Below are 18,800 nucleotides of genomic sequence, written 5' to 3'. Positions count from 1 at the left end.
AATTACACTAACAATTTGTTTGGCAGAACTTCTGTGTGTTAACCAAGCTGCAATGATGGACAGGCCATGTAAAGTGACATCTATTTACCATCTATGCAACCTATTTCTATGTCTTTGACATCATCCTTCTCACTTGCCCTGGTGAAGGATGGCTCTAAGAATATCTCCCTGATGTCATCAGAATGGAATGTCAGGATCGTCCTGTAGATGCTACAATACGGAATGCTGCCGACATACTTATCTAAGGTGACTTTAAACGCCACACAACCAACTTACCATGGAATATCTCAGCTCAACATGTGGGCAGGAGAAGGCTAATAGCACTTGCCAGTTAAACACTGTGACACTAATATACCTGTTTGCTTCTTTACTACTAATGAACTCTTGTTGAATGCATGTTATTCCCATGGTTAATACAGAGTACAGTAGCTTTTCTGAATGGTAACATGGCTGACTATACAGCACTATAAACAGAATATAAGGCAGACACACCCTGTCAGTTCCTATCTGTAAATACAGGTCAAAGTAAAATAGTTTTATGTGAATAGTCAGACCGTAGCATGCTAACATAGTACAGTCCAGCTGCATATGCAGTTACCATGTAAATATTGCATGGTTTTAACTTCACTTGGTATAAAGAGGGAATCGTAAGTCACACCATCACATGTACTGTATGAAGAGGATGAAGTTTCCTCTTAGTGGTTGAAACATTATTAATACAAACTATAAGAGCATTTATTCTAAACAGCACAGAGGCATTTGTCACATTTAGCCTAGAACACATTCAGCCCTGAGCTTCTAACAGCATCGGTAAATCATACGCTTCCAGCTCCTATCAGTTTCCTTCTTTCTTTTACAGTGTGGTCTGGAATGTTGGCTGTACAGGGCTGGTGCTCACTGGTGCTACACAACTTTCATGTCTCACACTCATCCCATACATATGTCTCCTATTAGCTACACTCACCCAGAGGGAGGGAGGAAAGGGAAGGAGAGAGGAGAGGGGGGGGGGGGAGAGGGAGGGAAAGAAGAGAGGAGGGGGGAGAGTGGGAGATAGGGAAGGAAAGATGGGGGGAGAGGAGAGGGGAAGAGGGAAGGAGGAAAGGTGGGGTGAGAGGGAAGGAGGGAGAGAGGAGAGGGGAAGAGGGCAGGGGGAGGAGGGAAGGAAAGATGAGAGGGAGAGGAGAGATGAGGGGGAGAGGGATGGAGGGGGGAAGAGGGAAGGAGAGAGGGAGGGAAAGGTGGGGTGAGAGGGAAGGAGAGGGAGTGAGACAATTGGGTGAGGGAGAAGAGAGGAATTTGATATACAGTACCAGTCAAAAGTTTGAACACACCTAGTCCTTCAAGAGTTTTCTTCCTTTATTTTTTTTATATTTTCTACATTGTAGAAAAATAGTGAAGACATCAAAACTATGAAATAACACATATGGAATCATGTAGTAACCAAAAAAGTGTTAAACAAATCAAAATATATTTTAGATTTCTACAAAGTAGCTACCCTTTGCCTCAATGACTGCTTTGCACACCCTTGGCATTCTCTCAACCAGCTTCATCTGGAATGCTTTGCCAACAGTCTTAAAGGAGTTCACCACATATGCTGAGCACTTGTTGGCTGCTTTTCCTTCACTCTCCTATCCAACTCATCCCAAACCATCTCAATTGGGTTGAGGTCAGGTGATTGTAGTCATCTGATGCAGCACTCCGTCACTCTCCTTCTTGGTCAAATAGCCCTTACACAGTCTGGAGGTGTGTTTTGAGTCATTGTCCTGTTGAAAAACAAATGATAGTCCCACTAAGCGCAAACCAGATGGGATGGCGTATCGCTACAGAATGCTGTGGTAGCCATGCAGATTAAGTGTGCCTTGAACTCAAAATAAATCACAGACAGTGTCACAAGCAAAGCACCATCACACCACCACCTCCATGCTTCACAGTGGAAACCACACATGAGATAATCCGTTCACCTACTCTGCATCTCACAAAGACACAGTGGTTGAAACCAAAAATCACAAGTTTGGAAAAGTTTCCATTGGTCTAATTTTCATTGCTTGTGTTTCTTGGCACAAACAAGTCTCTTCTTTTTATTAGCGTCCTTTAGTAGTGGTTTCTTTGTAGCAATTCAACCATGAAGGCCTGATTCACGCAGTCTCCTCTGAACACATGATGTTGAGATGTCTTTTACTTGAACTCTGTGAAGCATTTATTTGGGCTGCAATCTGAGGTGCAGTTAACTCTAATGAACTTATCCTCTGCAGCAGAGGTAACTCTGGGTCTTCCTTTCCTGTGGTAGTCCTCATAAGAGCCAGTTTCATCATAGCACTTGATAGTTTTTATGACTGCACTTGAAGAAACTTTCAAAGTTCTTGACATCTTTTGGATTGACTGACCTTCATGTCTTAAAGTAATGATGGACTGTCATTTTTCTTTGCTTATTTGAGTTGTTCTTTCCATAATATTGACTTGGTCTTTTACCAAATAAGGCCATCTGCTGTATACCACCCTTACCTTGTCACAACACAACTGATTGGCTCAAACACATTAAGAAGGAATGAAATTCCACAAATTAACTTTTAACAAGGCACACCTGTTGATTGAAACGCATTCCAAGTGACTACCTCATGAAGCTGGTAGAGAGAATGCCAAGAGTGTGCAATGCTGTCATCAAGGCAAAGAGTGGCTACTTTGAAGAATCTCAAATATAAAATATATTTTGATTTGCTTAGCACTTTTTTGGTTACTACATGATTCCATACGTGTTATTTCATAGTTTGATGTCTTCACCATTATTCTACAATGTAGAAAATAGTCTAAATAAATAAAAACCCTTGAATGAGTAGCAGAGTCCAAACTTTTGACTGGTACTGTATATGTATACTGGTACTGACTGGTACTGTATATATATACTGGTACTGACTGGTACTGTATGCTTTATGTGTGTTTTATATAAACACCAAGACAGAGATGCATGTGTTTGTGTAGAGAGAGAGGAGAGAACATACTGTACACAACCACATCAGAGACCCATATATTTTCCCCCAAAAATGATGTCGTTTATCTTCCGTCTTTTTCCTTCATTTGCATCTCGTTTCACAATAAAAAAACGAAAGAAACCGCCATACCATGAAAATGTAATAAAATAACAATACAAATAATATGTAAATAGAATTATAGAATTATCAACAAACAGACATGAATAATAATAACAATACTATTAATCGTTAACATAATATGACACTTCTTAATCGCTGATCTCATGCATACTCATACACCACCCGTCCGTTAGGAAAGAGAGGGCGATTACTAAAAATAGAACCAGGAGTTCAACCAGTTCAGAATAAGGGCCTAGCTACATGCAATGACATAAAAGAGAGCCTCATGTACACATTCTTCCTGGCATAAGGTCATTTACACCAGACTGTACTGCATTATATTGCTGCTCCAACCTAGTATACTGTACAGGGCACAATACAAAACTGGAGTTGAACAACATACGCTGTGATGCGCCCAGAGTCTGGGGCTATGGTATAGTACAGATAACACATACGGTGAGCAACGTTTTCACTCCTCTCATCCCTCTCTCCCTTTTTTCATCTGGTTTCTCAATCAGTTCATTTCTCCTCAGGTTCCTATGGTATGATGCTTCCTTCATTGTTTTAGTGCTTCCGTTTTGTTGTTTTCTTCTTCCTTTGCAGATATTTCTCTCCTTTCTTCCTCCTTTGGGTTTGTCATCCGTGGGCTTGTTCCCCCTCTTTTTCCTCCCTTACAGGGTCTTGTCGCTTTCCTTCTTTAAGTGGCTGAGGAAGAGAGAAGAGACTGTATGAGACAGGGTCAAGGATGATGTGTGCATACACACACACACACACACGTACACACACACACACTCTCTCCCCCACCTCCACCAGACACAGTCTCCCCACACCCCACCCAGCTCCCCTGGTCCCATTAGTAGCTACCTGTAGTACTCGTCCTGGGTAAGGGAGTGGTGGTGGTGGTGGTGGATCCACTGCTGTTCCAGGGCCAGTCTCTGCATCTGCAGCTCTGCGCTCTGGGCCTGCTGCATGGCCTGGAGCTGGTGGGCCGCTGACATGGAACCTGTCAGAGAGGAGGGCTGGGGAAGCTCACGGAACGGAGCACCTGGAGGGGGAAGGAAAAGGGAAGAGGAAAGGGAGAAGAGGTGAGAGGAGGAGCGGAGAAGAGGAGAGACAGGCGAGAGGAGGAGCGGAGAAGAGGAGAGACAGGCGAGAGGAGGAGTGGAGAAGGGAGAGACAGGTGAGGAGTGGAGAAGGGAGGGGCAGGTGAGAGGAGGAGTGGAGAAGGAGATAGACAAGTGAGAGAAGTGGAGAAGGGGAGAGACGGGTGAGAGGAGGAGTGGAGAAGAGGAGAGACGGATGAGAGGAGGAGTGGAGGAGATAGACAGGTGAGAGGAGTGGAGAAGGGAGAGACAGGTGAGAGGAGGAGTGGAGAAGAGGAGAGACAGGTGAGAGGAGTGGAGATAGACAGGTGAGATGAGGAGTGGAGAAGGGATAGACAGTGGAGAAGGAGATAGATAAGTGAGAGGAGTGGAGAAGGGGAGAGACAGGTGAGAGGAGGAGTGGAGAAGGGAGAGACAGGTGAGAGGAAGAGTGGAGAAGGGGAGAGACGGGTGAGAGGAGGAGTGGAGAAGGGGAGAGACAGGTGAGAGGAGGAGTGTAGAAGAGAGAGACAGGTGAGAGGAGGAGTGGAGAAGGGGAGAGACAGGTGAGAGGAGGAGTGTAGAAGAGAGAGACAGGTGAGAGGAGGAGTGTAGAAGAGAGAGACAGGTGAGAGGAGGAGTGTAGAAGTGAGAGACAGGTGAGAGAAGGGGTGGAGAAAGGAGAGACAGGTGAGAGGAGGAGTGTTAAGGGGAGAGAAGGAGTGTAGAAAGGAGAGACAGGTGAGGTAGACAGTGACAGAAAGATAGATAGTTACAGTAGGTATAATATTCATGATACAACACAGACAGACAGACAGACAGGCAGAAAAATAAACAAACAGACTGAAAAAACAAGCCTTTCCTCACCGAAGAGCTGTTGTCGTAGCACCTCGCTTTCAGTGAGGGGGTGTGCCAGGATGGGGGTGCCCAGCGTTGCCCCTGGGTAGGGCAGGCGGGCCAGGGGAGACCCCGACGCCAACGGGTCCATCAGGGGGTGCACCCCGCCCGCCGCTAGGGGCCAATGATGTAACAGGAAACACAAGGAGATATTTAATAAGAGTCACAGAATCAACAACCACGTTAACATCAACATCTGTAACAGACAGGATGAGCTTTCTCAGGCCCAGCTCAAAAAGCACTAAATAGTAGTGTGTAGATCACAGTACAAGATCACAACTGTGATAGTGTTAGCAGCAGTGGTTACCTGTGTCTTGCTGGTGCAGGTGCAGGTGGGAGTGGATGTGTGAGTGCTGGTGATGATGAGGCGTGACGTTCAACATCTGAAGACGCCCCGGAATCTCTCCTCCTCCACTTCCACCACTTCCACCACTTCCATTGCTTCCCCCTCTTTCTCTTTCTCTCTCTCTCTCTTGCTCCCTCTCTCGTCCCCTCTCTCCACCGGCTGGCAGCCCCGCTCTGTCTCGCTCTCTTTCTCTCTCCCTCTCTCCACTCCTCTCTCTCTCAGAGGTGGTGGGGGAGCGAGTAGGAGGGGGGTAGGTCTCAGGAGGGGCGGTCACCGGGGCCGGGGCAGGTGGGGGATGAGATGGGGGGAGGGAACTGGGAAAGGAGTGCGGTGCGGGGTGATGGAGGGATGAAACAGGGTTGGAGGAGGGTGGAGGAGGAGCGGGCAGAGGTGCAGCTGCGGGGGCCGGGGGTGGAGGGGCTGGTGCAGGGTGAGAGGGTAGCGAGGGAGGAAGCAGGGAGAAGGGGGGAGGGTTGGAGAGGGACTGAGGTACGGGAGGAGGGTTAGGGAGGCGACTCACTGGGGCTAACGCTGGGTTCTGGAGGGGCGGTGGTGGGGGTGGAGGAGCCTGGGGAGGGGGGGTGCCGTAAATGGACACCTCACCTCCACCCCCTCCCCCCAGCAGTAGGGAGTGAGCATGTGCATGAGCGTGTGCGTGGGCATGCGAGTGGGAGTGGGCGAGGGCGAGAGCCGTAGGATCTCCCAAGGAGCCCGGCTGGTACACCCTGTCCTCACTCTTAAACTCAAACCCCGGCTTCATGCGCTCACGGTGGGCTGCCACTGCATGGGGAAACCCCATCCCCCCTAACCCTGCACCACCCATCCCCCCATGTCCTCCTCCATGCCCCCCTGGCCCTCCCTCCATACTGCCCCCATAGAGGAAACCCAAGATGGCTGCCGCTGTGGCTGCATCAGCAGGCATGTGATGTGGGTGGGCCAGAGCATGGTTCTGGAACTGGGGGAGGAAGAAGGAGGGGTGGACATGGGGGTGGCCATGAGGGTGGCCATGATGGTGGACATGTGGGTGTTGGTGTTGGCGACTAGCCCCGAGGGGGGACATGGCGTGGGGCCGGGCGTACTCGCTCAGGGTCCGCAGTGCGGGGGTGTCAGGGCCCAGGTACGGCCCTCCTAACCCTATCCCCAGAGCCCCCTGTGGGCCAACCACCGTTGAACCCCCCATTGACTGCATGAGGAGGGAGTGTGGAATGTGTTGAGAGAGGGAGGGGTGGAGGTGGGAGTGGTGGAGGTGAGCGTGGGGGTGAGGGTGGGAGTGGTGCTGCTGGTGGTGTGGCTGAGGGTGAGACCCAGGGTTAGAAGAAGAGGAGTTAGGGTCGAGGAGGATGGAGGAGGAGGAGGGGAAGAAGAGAGAGGATCCCTGGCGTTGTATATTTGCATTGTTATTGTCCTTCTGTTGCTGCAGGGAAAGAGAGCGCATTTAAAGAGACAAAAAGGAGAAGGAAATTGAGCATTGTGTCCCCCTCCCTGCCTCATTATACTCACTTGTAGATGCCTCTCCAGGTCCCGCTCCCTCTCTCTCTCCCTCTCTCGTTCCCGCTCTTTCTCCCTCAGGTCTCTGGCCCTCTGCTCCACCTCTCTCCGGGCTCTCTCGATCACCTCGTTCCTCTTCTTCCACAGTTTGGAGCCGTCCAGGGGGACGAAGAGAACGTCGCTGCGGGCACAGGAGTTTCCACTGCCCCGATCTAGAACCCTGTGGAACCTAGAACCACATCAGCAAAATATAACCAATTTATGCATCGGATTTTGTTCCCATATGATGATACTATCTTTATTATCTGGCAATGTCTTCTGTGATGGGTGTTGTTGTCTTTGATCTACTGTAGGCCTATCTACAAAACATCTTCTGTGATGGGTGCTGTTGTCTTTGATATACTGTAGGCCTATCTACAAAACATCTTCTGTGATAGGTGCTGTTGTCTTTGATATACTGTAGGCCTATCTACAAAACATCTTCTGTGATGGGTGCTGTTGTCTTTGATATACTCTAGGCCTATCTACAAAACATCTTCTGTGACAGGAATACATTTCTCAGCCCCTTTATCTAGAAATAATAGCTGACATATTATGATAAGTGCCAGTGACAAAAACAGAGATAAAACCACATAAGTCAGTTGTTAGAACTTGTTGTTAGAGTGACATATGATGGAGCCCTTCTGTTGCTATGACACCTGTCCCATCTCACCGTGCTGATTGGCTGGCGTGGATCGGAATGTCCACCGGCTTGGGCTCAGGGGAGGGGCTTCTCAAAACAGGAGGTGGGCTTTCACTCTCCTCCCTCTCCTCTATTGGTTCCTCCTTGATGACAGGTGGGGGAGGTAGACCTGTGGACGAATCAGAATGCCCATCTCTAGGAAGTGAGGAGCTACAGCCAGGGGCCGAAGTGCCATTGTTGTTGCCGGGGTTACTAAGAGGTGGGGGTCCTTTTGAGGCGTTTTGAGGTGAGAGGGACTGAGAGAGAGAGTTGGTATGGCTTCTGCCACTGCTACTGTTACTATTGCTGTTAGTCGGGACCAGGTTGTTCCCACTGTTCCCATTGGAGTGGTAGGGGCCGCTGAAGGGGGCGTGGCTGTTCAAAGTGCTGTGAAAAGGTGAGGGCCGACAGCCAGGTGACACACCTGAACCAGGAAGTGACATGTTAGCCCCGGAGGAGGAGCCTGGCAGGTAGGAAGGAAACCCTCCCATCTGATTGGTCGAGGGGCTTAGTAAAGGAGAGAGGGGTGTTGCAGGAGTCTGATTGGAGGAAGAATAATTTGCCGGACGAACGTGATTGGGTCCCAGGCCGGAGGGGGGTTGGGGCTGAGCAAGGGAGGTTTGGGGAGGGGGGAGAGGGGGAGGAGGTGGCGGTGGAGGGTAAGGAGCATTCGGAGGGTGTCCATGAGGAGTGGAGGAGGAAGAGGAGGGAGAAAGGGACGGGGGTTGGGGGGGACCGCCACGGTTTTGGTAAAGAGACGACTCTCGCTGGTTGGTGTCCCTCTCTCGGTCCCTGTCTCTGGGCTGCTGGGCTGGAAAGTGGGGGTGGGGTAGGTGGGGGATCTGAGGTCCACCTGGGTAGTCTCGGCCCAGGTTTGGAGTCATACCGGGAGGGCTGGGGTACTCACGGGCTGGGCCGGTGGAGGGTGGGCCACCAGGGGGATAGTCCTTGGCCCCAGGAGGGTACTCTCTGTGGAAGTGTTCTGGTCCAGAGGGGGGACTGTGCCTTGTCTGTGCCTGGTCCATCGATGGGGTGTAGTCTCGCTTGGAAGTGCTTTGAGGATGTGGGTGGGAGGGTAGAGCAGGGTGGCTGGGGTTGTTTTGGGGTGAGGAAGGGGGGTCGCGGTTTAGCATGGGGGCTGCAGGTAACCCACTGGTCGAGCTTGGGGGGTTTCCTAGGGGGAGGGGGTTATTATTGGGGTTACCATTGCCCCCCACCTCTCTCATCTGGCCCCCAAACTCGCCCCACCGCCCCCCCTCTTTGTCTCTGGGGTGCCCCCTTCCTCCCCCAGCACCGGTGGGTCCAAACTCTCTGTTCTGATTCTCATTACGATTCAGTAAAGGGAACTCCCTTCCTCCTACATCCCTCTCTCCCTCCCTCTCCCTATCTCTATCCCTCTCTCTTTCTCTGAACCCCCCCGGTCCAAATTCTCTTCCCCCAGGACCCATGGGGGGGTCTCTCCCAGAGCCCTGAGGTCCCAGGCCTGGGTACTCCCGGTTCTGACCCCCAAACTCCCTCCCTTGGACCCCATTAGGACCCCCCATCCCACCAGAAGTGCTGCTGTTACTACCACTACCAGCCGAGAAATCCCTACCTATCTCCCTTCCCCCATACTCCACCCTCACTCCCCCCCTCTCCCTCTCGCCGGCCGCCCCCCTCTCCCTTTCCCCTCCCCCGGAAGTGTACCTGGGGAGGTACTCCTTGTGGGGGTGGGGGAGGTAAGGGGGGTGGGAGGAGGACGAATGACGAGAGGAAGGGGGGTTGTAGACGGATGGCAGTTGCTGCTGCTGCACTGGGGGTTGGTGCTGCGGCTGGTGAGCGTGGTGGTTACCAGAGTAACGGGTGTAGCCCCAGCTCCCCTGGCAACCGGTTGCGGTGCCTCCCTGCCATCCAGTGGGGCTGTAGTGGTGGGGGTGGGGCGGGGGCGGGGGCTGGGAGGGTGGTAAGGGGCTGGTTTGGGGTAACAGAGAGGGAGGAGCCGTCTTGTTGTCCATCAGTTTCTCACCTTTCTCCATTTTCTCTCTCTCTACCTTGATTTCTGAGGGCAGGTTCTGCCCCCCTAGTTCTAAGGGTTTCAGCGCTGGTGGAGGAGGAAGAGGTGGTGGAGGGGGGTGTGGAATGTTGGGGTTGCCGTGGGGATAGTCTCCCCCGGCGACAGTTGCCTTGGTCACGCACTGCGCTTTAGCTTTGGAGTTCATTCGATTGCCACTGTGCACAGTGTCAGCGCTGGCCGGTCCATACTCCATCTTGCTCACCAGCTTGTAGTCCTGTGAGAAATAGGACTTCCTGCCACTATTGCTGTCATTGGCTGAATCTCCTGCTCCGCGGAGAGAGGTAACAGGAGCAGAGGAAGAGATGGAGGAGGATGGCAGCTTCAGAGAAGGACTGTCCTCTATTCCTCCATCCTTCCTTTCTCCATCTCCGCAAGACTCATCCCCTCTCCCCTCTCTGGCTGCTCTCCTTTCCTCTCCTCCTGTCTTCCCCACTCCTCCCTCTTTCCTTTTCTCCCGTTCCCCCTCTCCTTGCTTTGGTGAGTCTGGACCATCAGAGTCAGAGTCTAAACTGGCTGGAGGGGAGGCTGAGAGACTCGGGGAGGAAGATCGATTGTCCTGGTCGATGTCCCGCCCACTGCTCAGACTATTGGCCAAGCTCCCTACAACTGAGCTCCTGCTGCCCTGGGATTGACCATCCTCGTTGTCACTGTCACGTGGCTGTCTGGGAGCCGAGGGTGGGGGCGGTATAGTGGGGGGAGTACTGTCAGTTGAATGAGTTGAAGTCGGTGGGTTGGTGGCAGAGGAAGAATCCTGATGACATAAGGTGAATATGAGGAAAGTATATATTTATTAAATGTTGACATTAAAACATCCTAATTCAACCTAGTGGTGCAGTTCAACATCACGTTACACTAACCTGGACTTTCTGCCTCTTTGGTGGAGGCACAAGTTCCTCCCCTTCACTCTCTGACGAATCATGGCCTTGCGATCTGTGATTGAAGCGACTGACAGCCAATTCCTCACCAGCAGCTCTTTGCTAAGATACAGAATATGCATGCGTATCATTTTTTTAAGTAAGAAAGACAAACTCAAAGAGAGATGACACTGCAGGTAAAGCAGTATAAAACACACCACATTGGCACTACAATTGTACATATAAGGCAATCATAGTGGTGATGACTCATACAGGCACGCACACACACGGCTTCATTAAGGCTTACATGTAGATCAATATCTAATGACTGACAGCCTCTTCTCTCACTCACACGCACACGCACACACACACACACACGCACACACACACACACACACACACACACACACACACACACACACACACACACACACACACACACACACACACACAACACACAACACACACACACACTCTTGAACAGTCGTGGCCAAAAGTTTTGAGAATGACACAAATATTAATTTTCACGAAGTCTGCTGCCTGAGTTTGTATGATGGCAATTTGCATATACTCCAGAATGTTATGAAGAGTGATCAGATGAATTGCAATTAATTGCAAAGTCCCCCTTTGCCATGCAAATGAACTGAATCGCCCAAAAACATTTCCACTGCATTTTAGCCCTGCCAGAAAAGGACCAGCTGACATCATGTCAGTGATTCTCTCGTTAACACAGGTGTGAGTGTTGACAAGGACAAGGCTGGAGATCACTCTGTCATGCTGATTGAGTTCGAATAACAGACTGGAAGCTTCAAAAGGAGGGTGGTGCTTGGAATCATTGTTCTTCCTCTGTCAACCATGGTTACCTGCAAGGAAACACGTGCTGTCATCATTGCGTTGCACAAAAAGGGCTTCACAGGCAAGGATATTGCTGCCTGTAAGATTGCACCTAAATCAACCATTTATCGGATCATCAAGAACTTCAAGGAGAGCGGTTCAACTGTTGTGAAGAAGGCTTCAGGGCGCCCAAGAAAGTCCAGCAAGCGCCAGGACCATCTCCTAAAGTTGATTCAGCTGCGGGATCGGGGCACCACCAGTACAGAGCTTGCTCAGGAATGGCAGCAGGCAGGTATGAGTGCATCTGCACGCACAGTGAGGCGAAGACTTTTGGAGGATGGCCTGGTGTCAAGAAGGGCAGCAAAGAAGCCACTTCTCTCCAGGAAAAACATCAGGGACAGACTGATATTATGCAAAAGGTACAGGGATTGGACTGCTGAGGACCGGGGTAAAGTCATTTTCTCTGATGAATCCCCTTTCCGATTGTTTGGGGCATCCGGAAAAAAGCTTGTCCGGTGAAGACAAGGTGAGCGCTACCATCAGTCCTGTGTCATGCCAACAGTAAAGCATCCTGAGACCATAAATGTGTGGGGTTGCTTCTCAGCCAAGGGAGTGGGCTCACTCACAATTTTGCCTAGGAACACAGCCACGAATAAGGAATGGTACCAACACATCCTCCGAGACCAACTTCTCCCAACCATCCAGGAACAGTTTGGTGACCAACAATTTTGCCTTTTCCAGCATGATGGAGCACCTTGCCATAAGGCAAAAGTGATAACTAAGTGGCGCGGGGAACAAAACATCAATATTTTGCATCCATGGCCAGGAAACTCCCCAGACCTTAATCCCATTGAGAAGTTGTGGTCAATCCTCAAGAGGCGGGTGGACAAACAAAAACCCACAAATTCTGACAAACTCCAAGCATTGACTTTGCAAGAATGGGCTGCCATCAGTCAGGATGTGGCCCAGAAGTTAATTGACAGCATGCCAGGGTGGATTGCAGAGGTATTGAAAAAGAAGGGTCAACACTGCAAATATTGACTCTTTGCATCAACTTCATGTAATTGTCAATAAAAGCCTTTGACACTTATGAAATGCTTGTAATTATACTTCAGAATTCCATAGTAACATCTGACAAAAATATCTAGACACTGAGGCAGCAGACATTGTGAAAATTAATATTTGTGTCATTCTCAAAAATTTTGGCCACGACTGTACAGCTAACCTTGTGGGGCCACACAATTCAGTCCCATTCAAAATCCTATTTTCCCAAAACCCGTACCCTAACCTTAACCTTAACCCTAACCTTAACCCAAAAACTTAACCTTAACCCTAAACCTAACACTAGCTCCTAACCCTTAACGTAATTCTAACCCTAACAATAATTCTAACCTTAACCCTAAACCCCCTAGAAATAGCATTTGTCCCCAGTTGGTCCCCACAAGAATAGTTAAACACGTCCACACACACACACACTTTACTACAGACAAATATAGATGGAAAGACTATATGACAAACAAAGCCATAAGGAGAAAGAGACTGCCATTACTAGAGACAGAGGGACAACATAACAAGAGTTTCTTAGGGAGAACACAGGAAAGAACAGACATAAAACATGATAGGCTCTCACCGTCTGCCTGTCGTTTCGTTCTGCACGAGAAGGGCTGGGATGCGGGCGTCTACCCCTCCTCTCCTCGTTGCTTCCCCCCCGCCTCCGCCCACTGCGCATTGGCATCTGAACCGCCAGGGGTGGAAGGGGCAAGAAGGAGGAGGAGAGGAGAGAGGAGGAACAAACGAAGAGAGAGAAGGGGAAATGTGGTATGAGGGGGGTAAAAGGGGGTAGAGGTGGGTAAAGATGGGTAGAGGGAGGTAAAGGGAGGTTGAGGGGTGTAGAGGGGGGTAAATGGGGGTCGAGGGGGGTAAATGGGGGTCGAGGGGGTAGAGGAAGGTAAATGGGGGTCGAGGGGGTTAGAGGGAAGTAAAGGGAGGTTGAGGGGTGTAGAGGGAGGTAAATGGGGGTCGAGGGGGGTAAATGGGGGTCGAGGGGGGTAAATGGGGGTCGAGGGGGGTAAAGGGGTCAAAACAATAAGTAAAGAGAACAGTAGAGGACAAAACCAAGGAGTAGGAGGGGAGAAAGGGAAAGAAAAAAGTGAGGGATGGAGGGGGCAGAAAGGAGGGGAGAGGGGATCAGGGAAGGGTAAGGGGGAACGAAGGATGATGAAATATGGAGGGAGCAGGAATGAGGGAGAAAGGATAGAGGATCAGTGATGGGTGGGGGGGGGGTAAGAGCATATGAGGAGGGAAAGGAGATAGAAGAGGAATTGGGAGGGTAGAAAGCGGCAAGAACGAGGTCAGAAGAGAACAGAGAGGAATAATTATGACATCAATGTCCACACAGAATATACACACAGAATATACACACAGAATATCTTAACTTCAAAAGTCTTATTCATCTTAAATTATGTAAAATATAACATCACAATCCATCTCCGTGCAATATAATACAAGATATTAACAATAAAGACATCTGCAATCTGACCCACACATGCACACTCAGCTACACAGGGGAACAAGGTTGAGATGAAGGAAGCCATTGAAACAGTTCATACCGATTCTTTGTGAGTTCGAGTTTTCATCGTTACTCCTTTATGATGTCCATCCCTCCCCACAGGCCATAGCAGTGAATGAAGTGGTGTCCTTGTCTTTCTCTGTAGGACTGAAAATCACCTCACCACCATCTGAGCTTCTACAACCTGGAAAAAACACCACAATGATGAATTCTCTACCTAACCAGGCCAGTCCCATTGAATTAGGTAGCATCAGAAAACCCCATACAAATAAAATACAATGATACAACAACCATAAAACAACACATTATTTTACAGGACACGTTACAGTGCACCATCAATCATAATAACACATGCTGTACACATATCGAAGGATAATATTGAACAATAACATCAACATTACAACTACAGTTATAGAGAATTCCTTGCAATGGTGGACTGATTAACCAGGCATGGCTTTGAGTGCATGTACAAGTCAAGGATCCTCAACACAGTGATGCTACAGGAAAAACGATATCTGACTCATATCACACTTCAATACTGAATGGATGCATTGATGAGTAATACACCGCAGTTCAGTTCATTCTGAAGAATCACAGTAAAAGGAAAACTCCACCCAAAACTATATTTTGGTATTTGTTTCATTAGTCCATTGTTGATATAGTCCCAAAATTGATATAGTCCCATTTTGATTCATACCGCCAATTCAACAATGGACTACTGAAAAAAATAACAAAATATCGTTTTGGCTGGAGTTTTCCTTTAAGGACATGGAATCTGTACACAGATGTATAGATACTGTTGTGTATCACAATAAACACATTTGAAAGAAAATATTGTGTGCACAGATTATTCCCTTATGTTGATGAACATTGGATAATGTACAGCACCTTCCCAAAGCAATTGGATGCGTGTATGTGTTCTAGTCTTTATCAGCCTATCAGAACCCACTAAGGTGTTGTTTAAACCTGGGTCAGAAAAAGTTTAAGCTGTTATAGCCATCTCCGGGGCTATACAAGAGCCACATTAGCCCCTTACCTACAGGAGCCCAGCCCCAGACCCAAACCTGCATGGGGTTAAAAAGAGCACAGCCCCAGACCATAACCTGCAACGGGGTTAAAAAGAGCACAGCCCCAGACCATAACCTGCAACGGGGTTAAAAAGAGCCCAGCCCCAAACCCAAACCTGCATGGGGTTAACAGTCTGATAATTCATTCATAGATCTAGGGCTGGGAATTGCCAGGGACCTCACTATACGATATTATCATGATACTTAGGTGAAGATACAATATGTATTGCAATTCTCACAATTCTATGTTTTGTGTATCGATACTGTGATTTTTTTGCGATTTGATGTTCCAAAAATATTGCTCACCATATCTCTGCTGCAAAGACACAAGAGAGCATGAGAAAACGTGTTTTGATCAGTCACGGGAAAATAATATTGCAATATTGTCAAAACGATGCAATACGATATATCATCAAAAATAATATCCCAATATGTAACTGATTTCCCCCCATCACTAATAGATACAGGTACTTGACCATGACATGTAACATATATGTTCAACTCATTCACCCCTTCATTCATTAGGGTAGTAGACTATGAAATATGACACAGGTTGTACAGGTCCAACTCATTCACCCCTTCATTCATTAGGGTAGTAGACTATGAAATATGACACAGGTTGTACAGGTCCAACTCATTCACCCCTTCATTCATTAGGGTAGTAGACTATGAAATATGACACAGGTTGTACAGGTCCAACTCATTCACCCCTTCATTCATTAGGGTAGTAGACTATGAAATATGACACAGGTTGTACAGGTCCAACTCATTCACCCCTTCATTCATTAGGGTAGTAGACTATGAAATATGACACAGGTTGTACAGGTCCAACTCATTCCCCCCTTCATTCATTAGGGTAGTAAACTATGAAATATGACACAGGTTGTACATGTCCAACTCATTCACCCATTCACCCAGTCAAGCTCATGTATACTGAATGAGGATATAAATAGAATAGTGACACACTGGGTGAAATGAAGGGATATATTTAGCCAGGTAGTTAGCACTGACAATGAAGGCCCTTGTGTTCAACCCATCGAGCAGTAAACCCACAGATTCAGTGTGTGTGTGTGTGTGTGTGTGTGTTTGAATTATCACAGGTACAGTAAATCCGATGGTGGCACCATTATCACATATATATATTATTAGTGCATATATATGTTGACGTATTCATACACTCACACACTGTATATTAACAGTTACAGCTGTTAGTTACAGATTCACACACAGAGTATAGTCAGTTAGCATGAATTCAATATGAGGCGAGTGTGTGTCACCAACTGGCTTTGAACCTGGACTAAGCTCCACAAGACTGTGTTATCCTGCTGAGCGAAAGCCTAGGCATTAGCCCGGAGAGCTACCACAAGTCCATGTCTCAGACTAGGCTACTCGTCAGTCATCAAGCTATCTTGGTTCACAGAACCCCCTCCTTTACATGTGCAATGTGCATAGCGCTATAGTGACTTTTCCCATAGACATGTTGTCTACTATATTGCAATAGTTAAAGAATTCACAATTCCACACACTCTATGATAAACATTGAGCCATCACTTGTACTACGGAATCAATATTTGGAGAGTGTAGGCCTATGGGCCCAATGTAAAGCAGAGGAGGGAGGCTAAGGATCCCAATGACACAGATACTGTATACAGTCAGTGTATATCTTAGTCACAGGTGGCTGGCTGCTACTATTCATGCATTCATTTGCTGGTCCCTGGCTGTGGTCCATCAACACTAAAAGCAAACAGCATTTACCATAGCTTATAATAATCACACAATGTACAGCAATGGTCAAACACAGACACACACATATGTGCACATTAACTGTTCCTCGCTCTCACACACATGAATGCATTAAAATGAAATATGTGATGCATCGCAGCATGTCTTTGGCCCGTGTAAGTATGCAGTTACACAGCTCACATCACCGACAAGCAGACACCGAGAAGCAGGCACCGCACGCAACGGTTCTCTTTCTTTCTTCTCCCGCTACTGTTATTGATACACAGGCAGATGCGACCGGCTCTACTATTCTGTACAACAAGCGAGCTACATCGGAATAGACTAGACCGACGATGTAGACGCTATGTGTAATAGCACATATAGGCTAACACTGATAATGCAGATTAGAATGGGTCCTGTGTCTATCTATGTCTGTTGTGTTTCTCCCATAGCGTACTGTTTTTTTTCTTCATGTCTTGAAAAAATAATTCGGAATAGAATGGCGAATGCCATTCTTCACCGAGACGCCTTTTCTCGTTGGACTGTTAGTGCGTCTGTTGTGCGTTGTAACCTAACACACATTTTATCCGGGCATGAATTACACATAACGCATGATTATTAACGCACAAAGAAAGGGAAGGGAAGACACAAACGTGGCCAACAAGAATAGCAAAAATATATAAGCATCCATTTTCCCTTCTCCTTACCTGATATCCAGCGATGCGTGTTCCCTTTCACTCTCCCTTTCTTTAACCGTCTCTCTCGGTTTATACAGTACGTTGACATGCACACATAGGGGCAGCACGCGCACCTATAAACAGAGGCTGCTGGATCATATTGCAACGGTTCCGCAAATAATGCAGAATTTTCTCTCTCCTTCCCAAATCGTTGCAGGAAAAAACGGGGTGCCGCTGAAGACTGTACGAATTGATGCGTACGTTTGCCACTTCCCCACCCCCTTCGCCCCCTTCCTCCGTCAAGACGACTTGCACTTTTTGCCGTCGGTACAGTCACAAAATCTACTGAGGGCGAGCAAGAGATGCACTTCGAGGAAGAGAGAAAGAGAGGGAGAGAAGAGCGTGATTTGCATATTTTTAAGGAATGGGGGAGCGAGAAGAAAGGGAGGCAGGGAGAAGGAAGAGGCGCAGAGGGCCAACACTCAGAAGAGGGAGGGGAGGGGAGGAGAAATCCCTTTTTCAGTTTTGTCTTCCCCCACTCCAATGTAGGATCATCTTAACTGTGCATTCGCCTACTATAGGCTACTTTTCCACCTTTAACTGGGCATTGGCCCACTATAGGCTAATTTGCATGGATCCTTTATACACACAATAACTCAACTTACAGAATCTTACCTTTTCTCCCTTCGTTCTAAAACTTCTCCCCATCATTGTATTGATGGGCACATGGCTACAGCATGCAGCCCAACGTGTAGTCAAACACCATCGAACTGCATCATGCCATTATAGCCTAGATAATAGTGCATTCTCAAAGTTTCAGTGTCCATTCTATTCATGCCAAGAACGGGTTCTTCTTTGTGTATAAACCTTTCCCCTAGAACCTAGGCCGAGGCCTACCCCGTTTCTTCTCCTTCCACCTCTATCCCGGTCTACCTCTCTCCTTTACTCTGCCCAGTGTCGGGGGAGCTAGCTACAGTGTGTCCAGTCAAGCGGTTCTGCAACCCCCCTCCCTACTCTCTCCTTTCGTTTTTTCTTCCCCCTTTACACAGCCCCCTGTCCCGTCTCCTATTGTGTAGTAACCATAGTAACCATGTGGAGGAGCGATCTACTGCGCTTGCGCGCCTTTTACCTTCACATAAAAAGGCCACGTCTCGCGCTCCCTCTGCTGCTACATTTAGAACATGCAATGGATATACCTGCAACAATTTATATGACAGTGTAGGTACAGTTGATACATTGTTAATATGATGCAGCTTGTCACTGCATATAGTGCGCATTACACTTGACCGCCACGCCAGGGGCTTATTTAGGAGGATGCAATTTTACAGAGCTTTCAGATATTGAACAAAATTATATATTTAATTAAGAATGGGTAAATGTGGCAGCCCAATGCATTTCTACCTG

General features: G+C 48.1%; 1 protein-coding gene across 4 annotated transcripts; it reads right to left on the bottom strand.

Moving 5' to 3' along the window:
- Positions 1-3,023: 3,023 nt before the first annotated feature.
- LOC129837056 (atrophin-1-like) lies at positions 3,024-18,404 on the bottom strand. 4 transcript variants are annotated; one of them, XM_055902948.1, is made up of 10 exons: positions 18,072-18,404; positions 13,971-14,114; positions 12,992-13,096; positions 10,531-10,650; positions 7,612-10,424; positions 6,912-7,128; positions 5,373-6,825; positions 5,036-5,179; positions 3,951-4,131; positions 3,024-3,791 (listed from the first exon to the last, which is right to left on the bottom strand). In XM_055902948.1, the coding sequence occupies exons 2-10, from the start codon at positions 13,995-13,997 to the stop codon at positions 3,758-3,760; spliced, it is 5,094 nt and encodes a 1,697-aa protein (XP_055758923.1). In that variant the 5' UTR covers positions 13,998-14,114; positions 18,072-18,404; the 3' UTR covers positions 3,024-3,757. The 4 variants fall into 4 exon arrangements, with proteins under 4 accessions (XP_055758923.1, XP_055758924.1, XP_055758922.1 ...); XM_055902949.1 differs by lacking the exon at positions 18,072-18,404 and adding an exon at positions 17,427-18,047 and having other exon boundaries at positions 5,373-6,819; XM_055902947.1 differs by lacking the exon at positions 18,072-18,404 and adding an exon at positions 17,427-18,046.
- Positions 18,405-18,800: the final 396 nt, after the last annotated feature.

This window comes from Salvelinus fontinalis, chromosome 38 (assembly GCF_029448725.1).
Source record: "Salvelinus fontinalis isolate EN_2023a chromosome 38, ASM2944872v1, whole genome shotgun sequence".
Taxonomy (NCBI): Eukaryota; Metazoa; Chordata; class Actinopteri; order Salmoniformes; family Salmonidae; genus Salvelinus; species Salvelinus fontinalis.
The sequence above is the reverse complement of the archived record's forward strand: the minus strand, read 5'-3'. Positions and strand labels throughout refer to the sequence as shown.